General features: G+C 60.1%; 1 protein-coding gene across 9 annotated transcripts; it reads left to right on the top strand.

Moving 5' to 3' along the window:
• Window positions 1-1,355: 1,355 nt before the first annotated feature.
• On the top strand, window positions 1,356-22,537 carry PCNX3 (pecanex 3). 9 transcript variants are annotated; one of them, XM_054440667.2, is made up of 35 exons: window positions 1,356-1,516; window positions 1,876-2,063; window positions 2,299-2,398; window positions 2,521-2,560; window positions 2,662-2,757; window positions 2,990-4,117; window positions 4,589-4,709; window positions 4,803-4,981; window positions 5,388-5,478; window positions 5,875-6,010; window positions 7,251-7,411; window positions 8,535-8,688; window positions 8,973-9,005; window positions 9,239-9,410; window positions 9,515-9,625; window positions 9,969-10,060; window positions 10,215-10,324; window positions 10,481-10,586; window positions 10,728-10,820; window positions 10,980-11,130; window positions 11,975-12,119; window positions 12,474-12,651; window positions 13,666-13,774; window positions 13,890-14,019; window positions 14,428-14,486; window positions 14,591-14,806; window positions 15,425-15,678; window positions 19,220-19,450; window positions 19,632-19,735; window positions 20,067-20,214; window positions 20,314-20,544; window positions 20,626-20,900; window positions 21,271-21,404; window positions 21,488-21,786; window positions 21,863-22,537. In XM_054440667.2, the coding sequence occupies exons 1-35, from the start codon at window positions 1,364-1,366 to the stop codon at window positions 22,067-22,069; spliced, it is 6,135 nt and encodes a 2,044-aa protein (XP_054296642.2). In that variant the 5' UTR covers window positions 1,356-1,363; the 3' UTR covers window positions 22,070-22,537. The 9 variants fall into 9 exon arrangements, with proteins under 9 accessions (XP_054296642.2, XP_063527782.1, XP_054296641.2 ...); XM_063671712.1 differs by having other exon boundaries at window positions 4,586-4,709; window positions 4,806-4,981; window positions 7,290-7,411; XM_054440666.2 differs by having other exon boundaries at window positions 4,586-4,709; window positions 4,806-4,981.
• The last annotated feature ends 561 nt before the right edge of the window (window positions 22,538-23,098 follow it).

The raw sequence follows: 23,098 nt of genomic DNA, 5'->3' as shown, positions 1-23,098 counted from the left end.
CAGGCGTGAGCCACCGCGCCCGGCCATTCTTTTCATATATGATATGAGGACGAGAAAGCTCTGCCTCGCAGAGCTAGTAGGATGGGGTGGGGAAGACTGGAGGACAGACGAAACTGGCTGCACCTCAGGCTCTTGGAGTGGATTGTCTAAGGCTCTCCTCTTCTCCTCACCTGGGAAACAATCTGCTTCTTCATATCCCTTCCTCATTGGCAGAAACGTGAGACTTGTCCAGAACTTTGCCCAGGATTGGATTCAGAATAGCTGAGTCGCCCTCACAACTTCTGGATAGGGCTTCCCCAATTGCTTTGAGCCTGTCACTTTAAGAAAGACGATGCTATCCTATTTCGACTATTCCTGCCTGTTACGGAAGGTTGTTCTCTACACCCTAGGTCTGAGCTCTGACCCGGAAGTAGACGCCGCTGGGAGAGAAAAATGTTCGTGACGTACGAGGTCCAGCATTAAAGGGGGCGGGCCGAGAGGGGCGTGCTTCGGTAGCGCAGCACTCTCGCTGCTACTAGGGGAGTCCACGCCTCCACATTTTCCCCGCCTCCTGTAACTCATTGGAAGAGCTGTGCACCAATTACTTTGCCGTTACCCAATGGCTACTCAACTGTCTCTTTGGTTCCGCCCAGTCGTCTACCCCTCGGTTGGCAACCCCTGGGTCTACGCATGCGCCCAAACGCTTTTACGCTCGAACCTGCTTTAGTCCTGGATTCTGCGCACGCCCAAAGGGCACCCCTCGCGTCCTACCGCGCCATCACCTCTCTGCGCTTGCGCATTCATGCCGTCAAGTTTTCCTTTTCCGGGTCCCAATTGGAACCGTTGGGCGCATGCGCCACTGCAGGCTGGCGGTTCGCGGCTCCTTCTTCCGGCCTCCTCCTTAGGCCGGCACCGGCAGAAGCCGGGCGAGCGCGGAGCCCCAAGCGAGTGAACTGCGACCCCGGAAGTGGACCCCAGATCGTGGAGTTCTCCCTGGTCCGGAGACTAGGGAGCTGTTGCCTGCACCCCGGGAGCACCCACCCCACGCCCACCTCTGGATGCCGCCGACGGGTGCCCGGCCGGTGCCCCGCGCCTGCCTGCTGGCTCGGCTCCTCGGAGCAATTCTGGGCCAGGAGTGGAGACCCGGACCCTGCCCCTGATGCAGCCCCACCCCCGCAACCGGGCCTTGCACCGCTGACTGTCCCGGCCGGCCCCGCCCCCTGCTCGCACCGTCGCGCGGCCGAGCCCCCCTCCCCCGCTGGGGGAGGCCATGGCGTGAGCGTGAGGCCGGGCCCCGGGGCCCTCAGGCGCCAGACGGGGCATGGGCCGGGGGCCGCCCCCATGAGGGTCCCGGGAGGGGGGCGCGCGCAGCAGTGGCGGGGCCATGGGGTCGCAGGTGTTGCAGATCCTGCGCCAGGGGGTGTGGGCCTCGCTCACCGGCGGTTGGTTCTTCGACCCGCACCAGAGCACCTTTTCCAACTGCTTCCACCTCTATGTCTGGATCTTCCTGCTCATCTTTCCCTTCTTGCTGTACATGGTGAGACGCCACGGCCACCTGTAACTCCAGCCGGGAGAGGGAGGGCAGCCTGGCAGGGATTCGGGGCAGTGCCCTGGGTTCTGGGACGTGGAGAGAGAGGAATCACGGCAGAGTTTGGGTTTGTGTGGAAGAGGGGCCAAAGTCTTCTTTTCTTGGATCGAGTGACCTTGAACTCCACACTTAATCTCATCCAGCTAAGCAGAATACAGAGCCCTTTGCCGAGGTCTGTGTACTGGTTGTGTGGAGAGGTGATGAAATTTTCTTGTGAGTCTGTGAATCCCAGCTATGACATTGATGGCAGGTACATCCTGTGGGGGCAAGGCTTTGTGAAAAGGGACCTGGCTTACTTTCATCTTCAGGTCTTGCCTCCCAGCTTGCTGGTGGCCGGCGTGTACTGCCTTGTGGTGGCTGTCATCTTTGCTACTATCAAGACTGTCAACTATCGGCTTCATGCCATGTTTGACCAGGGCGAGATCGTGGAGAAGCGCAGCTCTACGATGGGGGAGCTGGAGGAAGAGCCTGCCCAGGGGGACAGCAATCCACCCAGGTGGGTGGGGTAGGGGCTGTGCTGGGGATTGAGGGTTTTTGGTGCCTGAGCCCGAACCTTGCAGGGTGGAGTAGGGGCTTAGGGAACATTGGCTCTCTGAGTGATTGTGAATACTTGTCCTGTGTTAGTCCTGGAATTGTAAAGTGATTTCGGAAGAAGCAGTGACAAAGATGGGAGGAAGTAGCATACACAGAGGAGAGGTTAGCTCAAAGCTGCTGCTCTTTTTCACTGCCAGGGACCCCGGAGTGGAGATGACAGTGTTCCGGAAAGTCAGTTCCACACCCCCGGTGCGCTGCAGCTCCCAGCACTCTGTGTTTGGCTTCAACCAGGTCTCGGTGAGTGGGCCTGGACCTCAGCTTGTCCTCCTGTTCCTCCACGAGCCAGTCCCTACTGTGGGTGCGTCCTGAGCCTATTTCTTGCCTTGTTTACTCCTTCACGCCTCTCTCTGTCTACTCAGGAGCTGCTGCCCCGAATGGAGGACTCTGGGCCCCTCAGAGGTAGGTGGCTGCTCTTCAGGGTTGGAGCATAGTGCTGTGGAACAGGGGCTGGCATGCTGTGCCAGGGGGTCCTGCTGACATCTCTGGGGCCATGGTTGCAGACATCAAGGAGCTGGTGCGGGAGCAGGGCAGCAACAATGTGATCGTGACCTCTGCCGACCGAGAGATGCTGAAGCTCAGCTCGCAGGAGAAACTGAGTGCGTGGGCCTTGTGAGGCCGAGGCTTGTGGGCTAGACCAGCTTTTCATCGTTGAATCCCCTCAACTTTGGCTCCATCCTGGGTGTCCTCTGTATTCCTCTGTGGGACCTCCCCAGTGTGCTGCTGTGGCTGGGCTCTCAGGGAAAGTACAGGGCATAAGACCCCCCTTAACCACCAGTGTCTTTTGCAGAAAATCCTTTTTTCATTTTTTGTCTCCCTTTCTTTTGGCAGTTGGAGACCTTTCCCAGACGCCTCCAGGGGCTGTCCCAGACCCCTCTCTTCCTAGTACAGACTCTTCAGAGCCTTCTCCCCTGGCTGGAGATGGAGCGCCCTGGAGTGGGAGCAGCATGGCTGACACTCCCATGAGCCCCCTGCTGAAGGGGAGCCTCAGCCAGGAGCTGAGCAAGAGCTTCCTGACCCTGACTCGGCCTGACCGGGCCCTGGTGAGGACCAGCAGTCGACGGGAACAACGCAGGGGGGCAGGTGGCTATCAGCCCCTTGACCGGCGGGGCTCAGGGGAGCCCACGCCCCAGAAAGCCGGCTCCTCAGACTCCTGCTTCAGCGGCACTGACAGGGAGACACTGAGCAGCTTCAAGAGTGAGAAGACCAACTCCACCCATCTGGACAGCCCCCCAGGGGGGCCAGCCCCTGAGGGCAGCGACACAGACCCACCCTCTGAGGCTGAGCTGCCCGCCTCACCAGACGCCGGGGTCCCCTCAGATGACACGCTGCGTTCCTTTGACACAGTCATTGGAGCAGGGACGCCACCGGGCCTGGCTGAGTCGCTCTTGGTTGTGCGGCCCAAGGACTTGGCCCTGCTACGGCCTAGCAAACGGCAGCCACCCCTGCGAAGACACTCTCCACCTGGCCGTGCCCCTCGACGGCCCCTGCTTGAAGGTGGGGGCTTCTTTGAGGATGAAGACACCAGTGAGGGCAGTGAACTGAGCCCGGCCTCCAGTCTCCGATCGCAGCGCCGCTACAGTACTGACAGCTCCTCTTCTACTTCCTGCTACTCCCCTGAGAGCTCCCGGGGTGCAGCAGGGGGACCCCGGAAGCGGAGGGCCCCCCATGGGGCTGAGGAGGGAACTGCTGTGCCCCCCAAGCGGCCATATGGGACCCAGCGGACGCCTAGTACCGCCAGCGCTAAAACACATGCCCGTGTGCTGAGCATGGATGGGGCTGGGGGTGATGTTCTGAGGCCCCCACTGGCTGGCTCCAAGGCCGAGCTGGAGGTCCAGGTTGGGGTGGAGCAGGCTGCTGGTGAGCCTGTTGTGCTGCCTGCTGAGGCGCGAAGGGGACCCGCTGCCAACCAGCCCGGCTGGCGGGGGGAGCTGCAGGAGGAAGGTGCTGTGGGGGGAGGTGAGTGCTTGCTCTAGAGGCAGGGGCTGGGGGATGTGAGCTACGGGCTTGGGTTTGGGCAAAGGGCAGTTAAGAGTGGACTTGGTCAGTGTCAGCTCAGCGTCTGTCATAGGTAGCAGATGGACGTGGGCCTGGTGATGATTGACATTGTCTGCCAAATCTCTTAGACATGGGCTCAGCCACTTGGCTCCACATCCTTAATTAGCACCTGAGTTTCTGTCCCCTGAGGACTCTCATCATCCACACTCATCCTCCCACCACCAGTGGGGTGGAGCAGGGCAGATCAGTGTCATCCTTGTTTGCAAGTAGGGAAACTGAGCATGGGGCTGTGTGACCTGGCTGGGCCTCAGAGCCGGGGCGTGGTTGTACTAGGCCTTCAGCTCCCTGGCGGAACACCGTCCCCAGCCTTACTCCCCCAGCTCTGTCTGAGCATCTGTCACTTACACTTGGGGGCCTCTCTCTGGGCAGCAGCCGAGGAGACTGGCAGGCGGGACCGCTCAAGCAGTGTGAGGCGGACCCAGGCCATTCGGAGACGCCACAATGCTGGCAGCAACCCCACCCCTCCAGCCTCTGTCATGGGCTCGCCGCCCAGGTGAGCACCCTGCCGGCTGGGCCGAGGGGCACTGGGGGCCGGGGAGGGCCTGCAAGCTCTAACTGGCGCTGACCTGGGGCTGACCCTCTCCAGCAGCCTGCAGGAGGCTCAGCGGGGCCGGGCTGCCTCCCACTCCCGGGCGCTGACGCTGCCCTCTGCGCTGCATTTCGCCTCTTCACTGTTGCTCACCCGGGCCGGTGCCAATGTGCATGAGGCCTGCACCTTTGATGACACCTCTGAGGGTGCTGTGCACTATTTCTACGATGAGAGCGGTGAGCCTTTCCCAAGCCCGGCGGCCCGGTGCCTCCCCGCCCTCCCCCAACAGCCTGAGTCCTCCCAGCAGTGGTGCTCACTCGGCCCTGTGGCAGGTACACTGCTAATGCTGCCAGACGTCATCCTTGCAGCCTCTCTGAGGCACAGTGTTTCTGTCATCTTTTTTTCTGCTGATGAGGAAACAGAGGCTCAGCTTACAGTACAGGGGAGATCTAAAGCCAGGACAGGTGACTGCCGCGCCCAGGCTCTTGACCTGTAGGCCCTTTCCTCTCCAGAGGCTGGGCTGCCCTCTCAGAGGACACAGCACAGGGTTCTGCCTCATTTGATGGGTCTGGTGCCCACGTGAGCCGGGCCTTGGTGCTCCTGTCTCTGCCACGCTGCCTCATCTCCCATACCCTGCCCCAGGTGTGCGGCGTTCCTACACCTTTGGCCTGGCTGGAGGCGGCTACGAGAACCCTGTAGGGCAGCAAGGGGAGCAGACAGCTAATGGAGCCTGGTGAGTTCCCAAGCCTGGCCTCCCAGGCCATTGTCTTGGTGGCCTGCATCTCTGGGAAGTTCCCTGAGCCTGGAGTTTGCTCTCTTCTTGCTGGGCTTGGGCAGGGGCAGCTCGGACCTGCAGGGAGAGGATGGGGAGCAGCAAAGGACAGACTTCCTGGGGTCCCTGGCTCCATGACACTCCCGTTAGGAAGTTTCTAGGAAGCCCAGGGCACAGCCTCGACACTCGGGCCAGGGTCTGGGAGGGAGGCATTTCTGCCACCTGACCTCAGCACTTGTCCCTTGGGCCCTGGTTGGTCTCAGCACAGACAGCCCTACCTGCCTGGCCTTGGCCTCGACCCCACCCAGCCCCAGGGCTCGCCCATGGGGGGGATCCTGATGGCTGCTGTTCTCACAGGGACGGACACTCGCATTCCTCCAGCTTCCACTCGGCTGATGTTCCTGAGGCTACAGGCGGCCTGAACCTGCTGCAGCCGAGGCCTGTGGTTCTGCAGGGCATGCAGGTGCGCCGGGTGCCCCTGGAGATCCCGGAGGTGAGGAGCAGCCGGGGAAGGGCTGTGCCAGTGGGGCGTGATGGGGTGGGCAGATCACTGATTCCGGCCTGCATAGGGAGCTTGCCCAGGCGCCCCAGGAGGGACGGGCAGTGCTGAGTGAGGGCTCCAGGGGCCCTACTGTGTCTGTCCTGATCTTTGATGCTGGCAGAGACTCTGGGTCTGAATGGCTGGAGAAGTCATTTATTTGCTTATTCTACGAATGCCTCTGGAGTATATTCCTAACTCTGGAGGGGCCCACAGTGAACACGGGCCATGGGTGTTAATGATGTTACTTGCGGAAGTGGCAGTGTTCTGTTGGCAAGCAGGGACCCTGTGGTGACTGTACTGCCCTGCGTACACTGCACGTGTGGCTGCTGGGGTGCTCTCTGTTAACACTTCCTGTCTCAGTATAGTCATTAACAGTGCTCTGTCATTCTTAAGAACATCACAATTTGAACAGTAAATTTATGTACTTAATCTATTAACGCCAGAAGCGCTAAAAATGCATAAAACATCATCTCAGAGCTTAAAGAATGATCATAAGAGGGTACCCAGCACCTGACCCTCAAGGCCACAGATAGGTTGAGCAGCCCCCAGAAGCTCCCACCTGCCCCCTTCTGGTTCATTTCTTTCTCGTAACCATGTGGGGTGGAAGCCTGGCTGGCGGCCGCTTCCGGAGGGAAGGGCTGTGCGCCTCTGGCTTGCCATTTTATCCTTGGAGCCCAGGGCAGGGCCGGGCCCATAGCTGGGGCCCTGCAAGTGCTTGTTGAGTGAAGGATACAACAGACGAGAGAGGTCAATTCATGTGCCCAGGGCCTCAGGGCTGGCATTGGCACCTAGGCCTGTCCTCAAGGCTGAGCCCTGCATGCACACTCAGATGGGGTAGTCAGAGTGACAGTGACAGGCCCTGTCTGGGAGGAGGGTAGCATTTGTGCCAGGTCTCAAAGGACAAGTGGACTTCCTTGAGCTTCAGAAGAAGTGGGAGAGTTTGCCTGACTGGGGAAGACAGGCGTGGGAGCGGGTGACTCTAGGCAGCCCCTGCAGCCATTGAGCGACGTCCTGGGAACCTGGAGAGAGGAGGAGCCCCTTGGGATGAAGGGTTCGGGTGGGGTCCAGGGCTGCTAGACAGGGGCCTTTATGTGCTGATGGAAATGGTCAACCAGACCGGTGTGCTGAAGGTGGGTAACAGTAGACCGTGTGGGGGTGGCGGGGCTGACGGCCGCGGCTGTGGGGACTGCAGTTTGACCTGCTGGACCAGGACTCCCTGCACGAATCCCAGGAGCAGACACTGATGGAAGAAGCGCCACCCCGGGCCCAGCATAGTTACAAGTACTGGCTTCTCCCTGGCCGCTGGACCTCTGTGCGCTATGAGCGGCTTGCCCTGCTGGCTCTGCTGGACCGGTGAGTGTCCCGCAGCCTTGGCCCCCAATTCTTGGAAAGCCCCTGGACCTTGGCTCCCCAGACTCTGTACCTGTGGAGGCAGTCATGGCAGCAGAGAGCCTGACTCGGGGGAAGCTGAGGGCCTGTTGTTGGCTGGAGTCGGCAGTGGTGGTTCCTATGGTTCATTCGTGGTATAAAGGGGTGGCCAAGTGGGTAGTGCTGTATTAAATCTATCTATTCCAAAGTCCTGCTGAAAAAAAACTTTTTTTGAGACGGAGTCTCTCTCTGTCGCCCAGGCTGGAGTGCAGTGGCATGATCTCGGCTCACTGCAAGCTCCGCCTCCCAGGTTCATGCCATTCTCCTGCCTCAGCCTCCTGAGTAGCTGGGACTACAGGCGCCCGCCACCACACCTGGCTAATTTTTGTATTTTTTTTTTTTAGTAGAGATGGGGTTTCACAGTGTTAGCCAGGATGGTCTCGATCTCCTGACCTCATGATCTGCCCGCCTCGGCCTCCCAAAGTGCTGGGATTACAGGCGTGAGCTACCGCACCCGGCCATCCTATTCACTTTTTTTTTTATTAGCTTCTGTTGATTTGAAAATCGAGTGCTGTAACCTAGAAAAGCTCACAGACCAGTTATCTCACCTTTCCCATTTCTCAGAGGCGACACCGAGTCCCAGAAAATCCAATCGAGAAGTCAGATGACGTACCCGTTGTAGAGAACTTGGGCCTAGAGCCCATGTGGCTTCCCGTCCATCTGGGTTTCTCTAGGCACAGTGACTGGGTGCTGGTCCTGTGTGCATAGCGTGGCACGCCCGAGGCAGCATGCACGATGTGGCCATGTGGAGTTAACTCAGCCTCAGCTGGGGATGGGTGAATCCTGGGAGTGAAGGCACCCTGAGCTCTCAGCCCTCAATGTCCAGAGCGGGCAAAGATTGGGAAGGAGAGAGCAATACAATGGTCGCTGGAGCAGGTGCTGCCGGGCCGCGTCCTCACAAAGTTATAGGTGTTTGCATCTTGAGAGGACAAGGGTCTGGCATGGGCACGGTCCGAGAGCTGCGCCTTTAGGGCAAGATCCATCTCCCCCACTGCCCCACTGGAAGGTGAGGCAGGACGGGCACTCCCTGACTCGGCTGTCCCTGCAGGACGCGGGGAGTCCTGGAGAACATCTTCGGCGTGGGCCTGAGCAGCCTTGTGGCCTTCCTGGGCTACCTGCTGCTGCTCAAGGGCTTCTTCACTGACATCTGGGTCTTCCAGTTCTGCCTGGTCATCGCCTCCTGCCAGTACTCCCTGCTGAAGGTCAGGCCGGGCTCCCTGTGTTTCCTTCCCCACCCAACTTTTCCCAAGATTGCCCTTCCCACAACTCCAGTTTTAAGGAGTATAAGCTGAAAGGTAGATAATTTGCCTAAGGTTCCCTAGAGCTGGCCAGCTCTTTTACAAGCAAGAAAACTGAGGCTCAGGACAGTTCGGGGGCCTGACCTGGTCACTCATAACTGCCTAGTGGTGGAGCTGAACAGGTCCGGGGCCTCTGACCATCCCGTGGGCATCGGCACTAGTTGCCAACATAGCCCTGTCTCTTCCAGAGCGTTCAGCCTGATGCGGCGTCCCCCATGCACGTGAGTACCCATGGAGCAGCGCCTCTGGCCAGGAGGCCCTGGGAGGGGCTGAGACCAGGTTGGGAGGAGGGTAAGGCATGGAGGGCTGGGGCTCCCTGACCACCCCCCTCGCCCCCACCCGGCCAGGCTCTCCAGCTTGGACCCAGGGCCAGGCCTGGAGACCTTGAGTGTGTGCATGTGTCAGAGGTGTGGCCAGTGGGGGAGACCCAGCTCCTCATGGGCTGATCCCTCAGGGCCACAACTGGGTGATCGCGTACAGCCGTCCTGTCTACTTCTGCATCTGCTGTCTGCTCATCTGGCTGCTGGACGCCCTGGGCTCAGCTCAGCCCTTCCCACCTGTCTCCCTCTACGGCCTCACGCTCTTCTCTGCCTCCTTCTTCTTCTGTGCCCGAGACGTGGCCACTGGTGAGGCTGGGGCAGGGATGAGGTGGCCCAGGAGAGTGAGTCCCCGAGGGTGGGCCACGGGAAGCCAGCAGGCTGACCAGGCCTTCGTGTCCCCTCCCTGCCAGTGTTCACCCTGTGCTTCCCCTTCGTCTTCCTCCTGGGCCTCCTGCCCCAGGTCAACACCTGCCTCATGTACCTGCTGGAGCAAATAGATATGCACGGCTTCGGGGGCACAGGTATGATGCCCACAGGTGGCTCAGGGGTGGGGCCCGTGTGGAGGCCCAGGAGGGCCCTCGGATTGGGTCCTTGGCTCCACCCTTGCAGAACCTTCTCCTGCGTCTGTACTGCAGACTCAAGGTTTCTGCCCTCTCCCCTCTCCTTCCCTCCCCAGGCAAGTGGTTTAAATCTGAGAATCTTGGAAGCTCTGAAGGCCGCTTGGGGCTTGGGGCAGCAGAGAACAATGGGCTGGGGGTGCCTTTCCAGGGAGGCCAGCCTCAGGGAGTTGAGGGGAAGCACGGCTAGGGTTGAGGTGGGGTACCTGCAGGTGAGAGCTGGGCTGTACTTCTCCCCTCCACACAGCCGCCACCAGCCCGCTCACAGCAGTCTTCAGCCTCTCCCGAAGCCTGCTGGCTGCTGCCCTGCTCTACGGCTTCTGCCTTGGGGCCATCAAGGTAGGGGTGGCTTGCGAGGTGGGGGCATGCTGCAGTGCGTAAGGGTGGTTGGGGCGGGGCTGTGAACTGGGCTCAGCAGTGGCTTCTCACACGGGGGCAGCCCGGGCCCCATGCTTACCTCACCTCCCTTGACCAGCATGGATTCTCTCCCCAGACTCCGTGGCCAGAGCAGCACGTCCCTGTTCTCTTCTCAGTCTTCTGTGGCCTCCTGGTAGCGCTGTCCTACCACCTGAGCCGGCAGAGCAGCGACCCCACCGTGCTCTGGTGGGTGCCCGCACGCGCCTGTGCTCGCGCTGGTGTGTGTGCTCCGGGTCTCGTGTTTGTGTCTGCACAGTAGGGGTTTGTGGTCTGTGCACGTGCCCGTGACTGGGGCCGGGGGGAAGGAGGGGTGTCCTCCTTCTGACTCTTTCTCACCCCCAGGTCTCTGATCCGGAGCAAACTCTTCCCTGAGCTGGAGGAGCGCAGCTTGGAGACAGCCCGGGCTGAGCCCCCGGACCCCTTGCCGGACAAGATGCGCCAGTCGGTGGTGAGGGGGCGGGGGGTGGGGGTCTGTGGGGAGGTGGTGACAGGTCCTGGGGGTCCTGGGAGGGGCATGTCCAGCCCGGGCTGCTGGGCAGCTGAGTGTGTCTCCTGGCCGGGCAGCTGAATGTCTCTCCTGGCCCTGCAGCGTGAGGTCTTGCACTCCGACCTGGTGATGTGTGTGGTGATCGCCGTGCTCACCTTCGCCATCAGCGCCAGCACCGTCTTTATTGCCCTGAAGGTTTGTGTGGCATGGGCCGCCGCTGCCTCTCGCTGTCTTGGCAGGAGCCTGCTCAATCTGAGCGCCCTGGGCAGTCCCTCCCCGGCCTGTGCCAGGTGGCCCTCTGTGGTCCCTTGGCCTGCTCCCATCAGCTGAGCCTCTGGCCTCTCCCTCCTGCAGTCGGTGCTGGGTTTCGTGTTGTACGCACTGGCTGGGGCCGTGGGCTTCTTCACACATTACCTGCTGCCACAACTCCGCAAACAGCTGCCCTGGTTCTGCCTGTCACAGCCCGTGCTGAAGCCGCTGGAGTACAGCCAGTATGAAGTGCGCGGTGAGTGCTCGCCCCTGATGGCCAGGCCTGGGCAGTGTTTCGGGCTGCAGCTTGGCTGGTGGGAGCTGTGGTCCTCTCGGCTCAGGAGTGCCAGCAGGGGGCACTCACTGCCCACACTACCCTTTCTGCACCCTCCCTGCCCTGTGTCCTTGTTGCGCGGCTGCGCTCTCCACCTACTCTTCTCCTCGTGCCCTGCTGTGCCCTTCCCTTGCCTGCGTTGCCCTGGTCCTGCCCTCCTTGCTGTCTGTGATAAGACGGAAGAATTAGAACCCCAGGGCCCTGAAGGGATCTCTTGTCCAGAATTAAACACTGATCACCAGTGGACCAGAGCTGCCAGGAGCACATTTTCACTGGGCTGCGTAACGGTTTTTAAAAAATCCTGGATCCTGTATTTTAGCATTTCGATTTGAGATACGAAGATCCATGTTTCTTGAGTTTTTCTCAAACAACAGAAGATTTTGCCTCCTGGACGAGCATCCCTCTGTGGCTACAACCAGCCTGAACTGAGGGGTCTGCCCTTTAGAAGGGCCCAGCTCATGGGCTCACTGTGCACTCAGGCCCTAGCCAGCCTGCTGTACGTGGGTGTTTGTGATTTCATCGTTGGCCTTGTTTTCGCAGACAGAGCAGAGCACCTGCCATAAAGCAAGCCTCGATGTGCTAAGTGGCATGTGGAGCCCTTGCCCTGCTGGGGCTCATTGCTCCCATTTGAGCTGCCACAGATCAGCCCCTCCCCCCAGGGTCTCTGAGGACTCAGGACCGCACACCCTGCCCTCCTAGGGAAGGACTTCCTCAGGGAAGGCAGGCATGTGGAAGCCAGGTGCTGAGTCCCGGCCTCTCCACACAGGTGCTGCCCAGGTGATGTGGTTTGAGAAGCTGTATGCCGGCCTGCAGTGCGTAGAGAAGTACCTCATCTACCCCGCCGTGGTGCTCAACGCCCTCACGGTGGACGCCCACACAGTCGTCAGCCACCCGGACAAGTACTGCCTCTAGTGAGGACCACCCCACCCTCAATGATCCCATCATCCGCTTTCCCTTTTGATCCATGGGGAAACAGGCCTAGAGAGGGAATGAGTCATGTCTAAGGTTGTTTAGCAAGCTAAAGCAGGACCCCAGCTCCTGACATGCCATCCCAGGAAGTGGTTGCTTCTTCAAAGGCAAATGTGTTCCCACCGCTCCCTTTGGAAGAGCAGAGACTAAGAGTCACGGGCCCAAAAGAGCAGGGACCAGCCCAACAGAGCAGAGGCCAGGGGTTGCTCTCCGGCCAGAGTAGGCGAGGGATGGGACACCTATACCCACTGCCCCGGTCCCCTACCAAGCACCCGATGCCTGCCTCTCGCCCACAGCTGCCGAGCGCTGCTGATGACCGTGGCTGGGCTGAAGCTGCTGCGCTCAGCCTTCTGCTGCCCCCCGCAGCAGTACCTGACGTTGGCCTTCACCGTCCTGCTCTTCCACTTTGACTACCCGCGCCTCTCCCAGGGCTTTCTGCTTGACTACTTCCTCATGTCCCTGCTTTGCAGCAAGGTGAGTTGGTGGCTGTGGCCCAGATGCCAGGCTGCCCAATGGGAGCAGAGCCAACTTCTGCCTGGGTGGGAAGAGAATTTCCTGAGGGCCTGTGGCCACTGCTCTCTATCAGCCCCATGGGCCTTTGCAGCAGCCTCTCAAGGAAGGGGTTACTTCCACCCTCTACGGAGAGGAAGCTGAGTCTGAAGGAGGTTGAGGGACTTGCCTCAGGCTTCCAGAGAATTGGTGGTCAGCCAGGATTTGAACCCAGGCCTGTCTGACCTCACAACCACCTCCTCAGAAATGGTTAGGGTAATCAGGACCTGGCCTTATCCTCTGAACGCAGACCTCTGAGTTCCACGCTCTTTTGCTACCCTAGATCCAGAGCAGTCAGAGCTGAGTTTCAGAAGCCCCTAGTGCCTGGGCGTATATAGGTGCTCTGCCGGCTGTGGCATTGCCAGGGCTTGGGGGGCTCTTTGAACTAAGGAACCATGCTCCTGCACTCTCCTGGAGGCCAGCAGTGGTACCTGGAACCCCAGGCAGGCCTGAGGCTTTTTCTCCCTCACATGGACATTCTGTTCTTGTTTTCTGGCCTGGCCCAGGATGGTGGGGATCCACACTGTGTACCCTCTGAGGGCAGGGCCTGTGGCTGTCCTCGACTTTCAGTACTATAGTCCAGCTTCAGCCTCACCAGTGACCTAGTGGCATGACCTGAGGAAGTCATTTACCTTCTCTGTCTTCTCTGAACCTCAACTTTCCCATCTGTGAAATGGGGCCAGCAATAGTAATAAGAAGCTCACAGGGTACTTGTGTGAACTAAATGGCCACCACCCCCTTAGAGCTCAGGCAGGGGTTGCTAATGGTATCAGGTGCCTTGAGCCATGTCCAGAGCACAAGGGCTGGCAGTGATCTTGAGCTTGGCCCTGGTGGGGCAAGCCAGTGGGATGACCCAAGCCTCTGAATGGGGCCTGGCATCCGGGGGCTTCCATGAGTGACCCTGCATGTCTTTTTTCTTCTCCCTGTTGGCTCTGCCAGCTGTGGGACCTGCTGTACAAGCTGCGTTTCGTGCTGACCTACATCGCGCCCTGGCAGATCACCTGGGGCTCGGCTTTCCACGCTTTTGCCCAGCCCTTTGCCGTGCCACGTATCTGGCCTGTGTTTGGGTGGGGGTGTGCAGGGAGGGCTGTGGCCTGGGGCAGTGGGGCGTGGTGAGGGGCTGGGAGGTCCTGTTGCCTGCCGCCTCCTTGACTGTGTCTCAGACTCGGCCATGCTGTTCGTCCAGGCCCTGCTCTCGGGGCTCTTCTCCACACCTCTCAACCCGCTGCTAGGCAGCGCTGTCTTCATCATGTCCTACGCTCGGCCCCTCAAGTTCTGGGAGCGCGACTACAAGTGAGTCTCACAGGAGGTGGGAGCATGCCCAGCAGGGCAGGAAGAGAAGGGTTTGGAGCCCAGGCTGGAGGCCACCCACAGAGGGGCCCACAGCAGGTATGGGAGGGCTTGGTCACAGTGGGGACACGTGAGGCAGCAGATCCGATGCGGGCAGAGCCTGCACCAGGCCAAGGTCTCAGGCTCACAGCTTGGGGATAGTGGGGTCTGGGGATGAGCTCAGCCTCCCCGCTTCCTGGCTGTGTGTCCTGTGTGAGTCCCTTCATGTCCCTGAGCCTCAGTCTCCTCATCTGCCTGCATAACGGGGCTGTCCTGGATGGCGTTGACCTTGTGGCACAGGGAGAGCATGAGCAGGGTGCACCCTCTCTTCACCTTCTCGGCCAACCGCCTTGTTGCACTCTCTCTGAACAGCACTAAACGTGTGGATCATTCCAACACCCGCCTGGTCACACAGCTGGACCGGAACCCTGGTGTGTACCCAGCCATCCAAGGGGCTTTAGGGCAGGGCCTCCCTGGGGAGGGAGCCTCACTAACTTGTCACTTTGTCCATTTGCCTGTCTGTCCTGGGTCCTAGGCGCTGATGACAACAACCTCAACTCCATCTTCTATGAGCACTTGACCCGTTCGCTGCAGCACACGCTGTGTGGGGACCTGGTGCTGGGCCGCTGGGGCAACTATGGCCCTGGTGACTGCTTCGTCCTGGCCTCCGACTACCTCAACGCCCTGGTGCACCTCATCGAGGTTGGCAATGGGCTCGTCACCTTCCAGCTGCGTGGCCTTGAGTTCCGGGGTGAGCCGCAGGACCAGGCTCGGGTGGGCAGGCACGGCTCGGGCCTGATGGGGGAGCTGCGTTCAATAGCGCGTGCGAATGAGGTCCAGTCCAGCTCTGCCCAGGCTGGCGGGTGGCCTTGGGCAAGGCACTCCTCCTCCCTGGGCCTGCGTTTCCCAGTCTGAGCAATGAGGTGGCAGGGTCTCTTGGCCAAGCCCTGTGCCTGCCCCAACTTGAGGTCCCAGTGACTCTACAGGTCGCTGCAGTGAGGGCCTGGGCCTGGAGGTCTGAGTTCTCACACCCAGCCTGCTCTGTGGTCTCAGGCTTGGCCCATGGGTTGAGCGCCATGAGTGAGCCAGCTCCTTCCTCTCAGGAAGACGTGTGTGTTGGATGCCCGAAGAGTGCAGAGGGGCCAGACCCTGTGTCCCTGTTCCTTCCCGCCCTGCCCTTGGATGCTGGGAGTTGAGAGGAGAAAGGCAGGCGCTCCTTTGTGAATCTTGGCATCCAATAAGGTTGACTCCCCTGGCGTCCAGGGGGGTGAATGGCAGCAGGCCTCTGATGCCATGTTGGTCACTCTCCCAGGACAGGGCAGGTAGGGATTGTCCTAGCGGCTCCTGACTGCACACCCCTCCTCCACAGGCACTTACTGCCAGCAGCGCGAGGTGGAGGCCATCACCGAGGGTGTGGAGGAGGACGAGGGCTGTTGCTGCTGTGAACCTGGCCACCTGCCACGGGTCCTGTCCTTCAATGCCGCCTTTGGGCAGCGCTGGCTGGCTTGGGAGGTGACAGCCAGCAAGTACGTGCTGGAGGGCTATAGCATTAGTGACAATAATGCTGCCTCCATGCTGCAGGTTTTCGACCTCCGCAAGATCCTCATCACCTACTATGTCAAGGTACGGTGGGCAGACGCAGCCGGGCAGCAGGGCCCTTGCGGGTGAGCGCTTGCTGACCAGAGGCCCCAGTACCCCCTTTCTGGGTTGTTGGGAGCCTGTTTTGTCCAAGGGAAGCCGAGGCCTCAGAGAGTTTAAGTGCCCCCTGAGGTGCCACTGCCAGACCTCAGGTTGCAGGGGCCGCTGTGCCCATGTGGCTCTGATAGGTGCCCAGGCAAGGAAGGCTTGCTTTGGGCAGTGAGTATGGGGCAGGTGGGCAGTTGCAGAGGCCAGCCTTTGAAACCACCAGCCCCCTGCCCCCAGCTCACCCAGCACAGAGCAGCGGTAGAGCTAACAGTTGTCACGTTAACGATCGTCATGGGAGCAGCTGCTTGAGCAGTAGCGTTTACCACAGGTGGGCGCTATGCTGGGCATCTCTCCTGAGCTGGGTGGAGTCCCCCACCCTTTGAGAGGGGGCCTGCTGTCTCACAGATATGGAAGTTGGCTTGCAGAGGTTCCAGAATCTGAAGAAAGTGGCCAAGCCAGGCTTTGAACCCAGGCCGGCCCTGAGCCACAGAACTTTCCTGCCTCAGCCTGGGGGCTCTGAGCCAGGCCTGAGGATCTTGAGACCTCTTGGGGGTGGCGGGGGTTGGTGAGGCAATGTGGGGTGCATAAGGAGCCCTGGAATGGGGGTTCTGATCAGCCTGGAATGTTTCTTCCCTGTGTGCCTCAGCTTACCCCTAGAGAAGTGGGGGTTATTGCAGTTCTCTGAGGTGGCAGAAACGTTGAGGCTTGGCCAGGCGTGGTGGCTCATGCCTGTAATCCCAGCACTTTGGGAGGCCGAGGCAGGTGGATCACTTGAGGTCAAGAGTTTGAGACTAGCCTGGCCAATGTGGCGAAACCCCATCTCTACTAAACATACAAAAAAATTAGCTGGGTGTGATGGTGGGTGCCTGTAGTCCCAGCTACTCGGGAGGCTGAGACAGGAGAATCGCTTGAACCTGGGAGGCAGAGTTGCAGTGAGCCGAGATCGTGCTACTGCACTCCAGCCTGGGCAACAGAGCAAGACTGTCTCAAAAAAAAGGAATTTTGAGGCTTGTGGTGCCCAGAATAAGGGTACTGGGAATGGGGTGGCCTGCTGATCACAGTCCAGGCTCCCACGTGCCTTCTTAGGATCTACCCTGGCACTCCCTATGTTGGGCTCGGGGGGTGGCCTACTGGGGCCCAGGTGAGCCTGCCACCTAGGTTCTCTCTGGGGCAGTTGCATGCGGCCCTGGCTGTCCTCCAGAGGAAATCCTGTCCATACCACATATCAGAGGAGCTGTCATTTGTCATTCCTTCTGCCCTCCCAGCCACTCCTAGGCAAGGATTTGTGAGACCACCTCCATTTCATCAAGAAGGAGGCTGTGTCTAGAGAGGGACATTCCCAGTCCCAGGTCACCCAGAGGTCATGGCCTGGTCCACCTTCCGGTCCCATCTTGAGAGAGGTGCCCTTGCCCAGGTTGCCCTGCTGTGCCTGCCAGGCCAGGGCCAGCAGGTTGAGATGCGCCTGGCCAGGTCTCTTGTCCCATGGGGAAGCTGACTTGCCACATCTAAGGCTGCCTCAAAGCCTGGGCAGAATTTGAGTCTGGAGGAAGTGCTTGGAGGACCTGGGGTGGCTCCGCTGAGGATGTGGACCGAGGGTGAAGCTTGGAAGGACAAGTCAGGGCTGCCAGGGGTGGGGCGGGGGGAGGCGGGTGTGCTGGGGAGCCTGGTGCATCTGAGGAAGTGTCCCAGCTGCAGTGATAGGTCCTTTCCAGCCTTCGAGGTTGGCCAGTCGAGGCGGAGCCCCTCCTGTTAGCTTTGCCTTTCCTGTGGGTGTTACTGGGCTCTCAGACCTGCTCCTACAGCTGGGAAAGGCCACAAGAGCAGGAAAAGGCACCGTGGCTTGAGGCTGCACGGAGTCTGGGCAGTGCTTCCCGGGAAGCACCTTGGGCAGAGCCCAGCTCACAGTGAGCGCTCACAGGCGGAGCGGCTGCTGGTATTGCCCCCCGTGTTCAGTTTCCTCCTGAGATGACCGTGAGTGTTGTGTCAGAGAAAAGGATGGCGCTGGTGAAGGTCAACCAAGCACCTGATATGTGCCAGGCCAGCTCCTCTCCCTGTCCCTGAAGCTTTTCTTTTTTCTTTTTCTTTTTTTAATTTTTTTTTGAAACAAGGTCTCATTCTGTCACCCAGGCTGGAGTGCAGTGGCGCCATCTGGGCTCACTGCAGTGTCCACCTCCCGGGTTCAAGCAATCCTCCCACCTCAGCCTCCCAGGTAGCTGGGACTACAGGCATGCACCACCACGCCTGGCTAATTTTTGTATTTTTTGTAGAGATGGGGTTTCGCCATGTTGTCCAGGCTGGTCTTGAACTGGTTCAAGCGATCCTCCCACCTCCGCCTCCCGAAGTGCTGGGATTACAGGTGTGAGCCACCCTGCCTGGCTGAAGCTTTTCTTTTCTGGGTTTTTTTAGCAGCTCTGGTGGTGCCTGGATTGTAGAGGCAAGCTATGGGCAAGAAAGTCAGTCTGGAGTGGGTCTGCCCCGGCAAAGGGCCTGCCCCACTAGCTCCGTCTCAGGGTGGCACGTGGAATCCCCATCACCTCACTGGCTGCCCTGCCGGCCTTAACCCGCTCGTGCATCCTGGCCATGCCAGCTACCTGCCTTCCAAAAGCTCCTGTACTTTTGCCCGAGTCCCTGCTTATAACCAACAGGGCCTTTTAACAAGAGGTCCAGGAGCCCCCAGCTTTGGGTACCAGATGTGCCCGTGGCTTCTTTCTGAGGTGAGGCCTGATGGCTGTCATGCTTCAGCTGCCTAAAGGAACCTGTGACCCAGGCGCTCTGAGGCAGGCCCACTACTTCAACCTGCCCTTCCGGCCCCGAGATCTGGATCCCACAATGTCATAATGGGGAAGGTCCGGGGTTCAGACTGCAGTTTAGTTTGTCCTGCCCCCCTCGCTCCCTGCTCCCTGCCCACGTGATGTCTGGATGCTCCCGCGCTCAGGGTTGTGTTTGTGCAGGAACACCAGCTCCTGCTGCTGCCTGGCCCACGGGCTGCACAGGCACTGAAGGTTCACCTGAGGGCCACACCACAGTGTCGGGGCCAGCCAGAGGCGGGTGGGGGACAGGGTTCAGGGCAGGTGGGGCCAGCTCCACCTTGATGACTTGGAAGCTGAGGTGGTAAAGGTTGAGTGTGATGATCTTGTTCTCGTCGCGGGCTGCCATTTGTTTGAGCCTCAATTTCTCATACGAACGGGGCATATTCTAGGGCAGAGGCAGGCAGATGCTGCCTGTGAGTGCTAGCCCCAGCACAGGACTTCCCGCTCTGTAAGTGGGTGCTTCCTGGTGGCTTTGTCACTCCTCCCTGGCCTAGGGGAAGGAGCCAGCTTGCCTGGTTGCTCTTGAGAGCTGAGATGGCTGTAGGAGTGGGGCATCCCAGAAAGCGGACTTCAGCTCAGTCTCGGGGAGGAGCCTCTGAACCTCCATGCTTTCTCCTCCAGTGGCCAGGGCTGGGACCCCAGCCTGATGCCTGCCCCTCCTCTCCCAGAGCATCATCTACTACGTGAGCCGCTCACCAAAACTGGAGGTATGGCTCAGCCATGAGGGCATCGCGGCAGCCCTGAGGCCTGTGCGGGCGCCCGGCTATGCCGACTCGGATCCCACCTTCTCGCTGAGTGTGGATGAGGACTATGACCTCCGCCTGTCTGGCCTCTCGCTGCCCTCCTTTTGCGCAGTGCACCTCGAGTGGATCCAGTACTGCGCGTCCCGGCGCAGCCAGGTCAGGCTCCACTACCTGAGGCTGCCACCTGGGGCTGTGGGACCTGGGCTTCCCTGCTCCCCTTCTCCCCATTTGGTTTCCTCTCATTCTGAGCCTCCCTTGGCCTGAGCCCCAGCCCCCACTCCAAGTTCCCTGTCCCAGGTCTGAGCCGGGCTCTGGGACGGGGGTCCTTATGCCACAGCCCGTGGACCAGGATTGGAACTCCCCGCTGGTCACGCTGTGTTTTGGCCTGTGTGTGCTGGGCCGCCGGGCCCTGGGGACAGCATCTCACAGCATGTCTGCAAGGTGAGTGCTCGGGTGTCCCGCGGGGCCTGCTGCCGTCCCCACCCCACCTCTTCCACGAAGAGCCCTGTGGTCTCTGGCCGCAGTGACCACAGAAACTGCAGTGGCCCTTCCTGTTGGGGTACCTCTTCTCCCACGGGCAGGGCACTTCCTGGTCATGACCTTGCCTGCTCCTTAGTGCTCTGTGAGAGACATGGGCAGAGATTGGCCTCTTTGTCAAGATGGGGAAACTGAGGCCCAGCGTGAGGAAAGGCCTCTGCTTGGATCACTCTGAAGGCTTACCCCTGGGTCCTCGACACCCCTCTCTCCCCTCCCTGTTTTTCCTCCCACTTAGCCTGGAGCCCTTCCTCTACGGCCTGCACGCCCTGTTCAAGGGAGATTTTCGCATCACCTCCCCACGTGACGAGTGGGTCTTTGCCGACATGGATCTGCTTCACCGCGTTGTGGCGCCTGGGGTTCGCATGGCCCTCAAGCTTCACCAGGTTGGGGAGGGGTATGCCCAGCAGCATGGGCGGGTGGGGGACGAAGCCTCTCTCCAGGGCAGGGGCCACTGACCCCTGTTCCCCTGTCTTCCCTACCAGGACCACTTCACGTCCCCAGATGAATATGAGGAGCCAGCAGCCCTATACGATGCCATTGCGGCCAACGAAGAGCGGCTGGTCATCTCACATGAGGGCGACCCGGCATGGCGCAGCGCCATCCTCAGCAACACGCCCTCCCTGCTGGCGCTGCGCCACGTCCTGGATGATGCTTCCGACGAGTACAAGATCATCATGCTCAACCGGCGCCACCTCAGCTTCCGAGTCATCAAGGTTGGGCTGGCCCCACCTGCCCTAAGCCCTGCCCCCAACCCCCCTTGGGCCGGCCCCCTGACCCTGGCGTGTGGCTCTCAGGTGAACCGGGAGTGCGTGCGTGGCCTATGGGCTGGGCAGCAGCAGGAGCTGGTGTTCCTGCGCAACCGCAACCCCGAGCGTGGCAGCATCCAGAACGCCAAGCAGGCGCTTCGCAACATGATCAACTCCTCCTGTGACCAGCCGCTGGGCTACCCCATCTACGTGTCGCCTCTTACCACCTCGCTGGCTGGCAGCCACCCCCAGCTACGGGCACTGTGGGGTGGCCCCATCAGCCTGGGTGCCATTGCCCGCTGGCTCCTGCGCAGCTGGGAGAGGTGAGGCCTCGGGAAGGGGTGACATGTGGCGCGGGAGGAAGCTGAGGTGCAGTACGTCCCTCCTGGGTCTCAGAGGGAGGACGTGCTGGAGCCAGGGCTTGAATCCCGAGAGATGACCCCCTCCCAGAGCTGACCTGCCCCTCCTAGATGTCACCTTACCCCCAGAGCTGACAGTGGCCTTTAGTCATCAAGCACTGTTGACAACGCACCCTCAAAAGACTCTGCAAAGTAGGTGGCAGCTTCTTAGAGGGGAGGATCCTGGGGCTCAGAGGTGTTAGATGACTTGTACTGGGGCTGAGGACTCATGCTTGTGAGGCCTCTGGCCTCAGCCGTGTCCCTCCTGATCCCTTTTCTACCTCTCCACCCCCAGGCTTCACAAGGGCTGTGGCGCCGGCTGCAATAGTGGTGGGAACGTGGATGATTCAGACTGTAGTGGGGGCGGTGGCCTGACCTCCCTCAGCAATAACCCCCCCGTGGCACACCCCACGCCTGAGAACACGGCAGGTGAGCAGGCGAGGCTGGGCTGAACCCGTGGGTGAGGAGTGCAGCCCAGCTGAGGTCTCTGCTGTCTTATCTGTCTCCTACAGGCAATGGTGACCAACCCCTCCCACCAGGCCCTGGCTGGGGGCCTCGATCCTCCCTGAGTGGCTCTGGTGATGGGCGGCCCCCACCTCTGCTGCAGTGGCCTCCCCCTCGGCTCCCTGGACCACCCCCTGCATCGCCTATCCCCACAGAGGGTCCCAGGACCTCACGGCCCCCTGGCCCTGGTCTCCTCAGTTCTGAGGGCCCCAGTGGGAAGTGGAGCCTGGGGGGCCGGAAGGGGCTGGGAGGATCTGACGGGGAGCCAGCCTCAGGGAGCCCCAAAGGAGGTACCCCCAAATCTCAGGTAAGGCACCTGTGGGAGGGTTGGGTCCCAGAAGGCTAAGGCCTGCTCACCCGCCAATCTCTCTCCCCTCCCCCAGGCGCCTCTAGACCTCAGCCTCAGCCTCAGCCTCAGCCCCGATGTCACCACTGAGGCCTCACCCCCCAGAGCTTCCCAGGACATTCCTTGCTTGGACAGCAGTGCCCCTGAGAGTGGCACACCTACAGGTGCCCTGGGCGACTGGCCTGCCCCTATCGAGGAGCGTGAGAGCCCGGCAGCCCAGCCCCTGCTGGAACACCAGTACTGAGCTACCTGGCGCCCACTGGACCTCCTCCTAGGATTCAGTAACGGACCTGCTCTGCTGCCTCTCTGCTGGACCACAGAACTGAGTGGCTTTGGCCTCCATGTCTGAATCCTGACCTTTGGCTGCCTTGGCCAGAGTACCAAAACTGAGTGACCCAGACCTCTGACCTTGACCCCTGCTCTCTCTCATCCCCAGTCCAGGGCCTGGGCTCCCCAGATGGAGGCAGTCAGCCTCCCAGCCAGGCCCTAAGAGCCAAACCATGGGCTGGTCCCACTTGGAGCCTGTGGCCAGGACCACCTCAGCCCCTGGGCCTGCACTGCCTGCAGGGGTGGCCCCCTTGGCCTGGACCTGGGGCCTGAATTGTGGGACTGGTGGTTTCTTTCTTTCCTTTTTTTTTTTTTTTTTTTTGGTTCTTTTTTTTTTTTTTGTGCTTCGGAGACATCAGAATTAATAACACTATTTTTGATTTTGGTCGGCAGTTTCTTTTTCTACCTGGGAATGGGTACATGACAGTTCAGGCGGCCAAGTTGGGATGGACAAGCACACAGAGGGGAGAAGGATGTGGGGCTGAAGTCTAGTAGAGATCAAGGGCAGACCAAGGTGGGGTTCAGGTAGAAGCAGGTCCTCTTCCCTGCAGGGCTGCTCCCTTTTCAAGCCTTTATCTGAAGGGTATTGTCTGCCATTTCCCACCATATGGTCAAAGACTTCCAGGTCTGGTGGCTCCTACATTTATCAGGCTTGTCCTTGGCAAAAGCCTTTCTCTGGACCTCAGTTGCTCCAAGGCGTAGAGATGACACCTATCTAAGGTGTTTTTAGAATAAATGAGTGCGCGCTAGTGGAACAGTTGCCCAGGGCCCAGTGCTTAGCAAGTGCTCCATAAAATAGTGCAGACTCTTGAGCACCTGCTGTATGCTGGCCGGGAGCTGGACGCTAGGTGGCCTCCGCTAGCCCTCCCGGTTGGTCTGGAAGGCAGGCGCAAGTTTCTCAGTAGAGGAAATGGTCTTAGAATCAGCACTGCTCGGTGCTGACCGC

This window comes from Pongo pygmaeus, chromosome 9 (genome assembly GCF_028885625.2).
Source record: "Pongo pygmaeus isolate AG05252 chromosome 9, NHGRI_mPonPyg2-v2.0_pri, whole genome shotgun sequence".
In the NCBI taxonomy this organism is placed as follows: Eukaryota; Metazoa; Chordata; class Mammalia; order Primates; family Hominidae; genus Pongo; species Pongo pygmaeus.
This window is presented reverse-complemented; position numbering and strand designations above follow the sequence as displayed.

What these genes read in the sequence shown, in the direction of transcription:
- PCNX3 (XM_054440665.2), top strand. Translation starts at nt 1,364, where the DNA reads ATGGGGTCGCAGGTGTTGCAGATCCTGCGCCAGGGGGTGTGGGCCTCG. An exon ending in TTGGCTTCAACCAGGTCTCG is followed by an intron (nt 2,399 to 2,520) that starts GTGAGTGGGCCT and finishes CTGTCTACTCAG; the next exon opens with GAGCTGCTGCCCCGAATGGA. An exon ending in CTCCTGCGCAGCTGGGAGAG is followed by an intron (nt 20,901 to 21,270) that starts GTGAGGCCTCGG and finishes CTCCACCCCCAG; the next exon opens with GCTTCACAAGGGCTGTGGCG.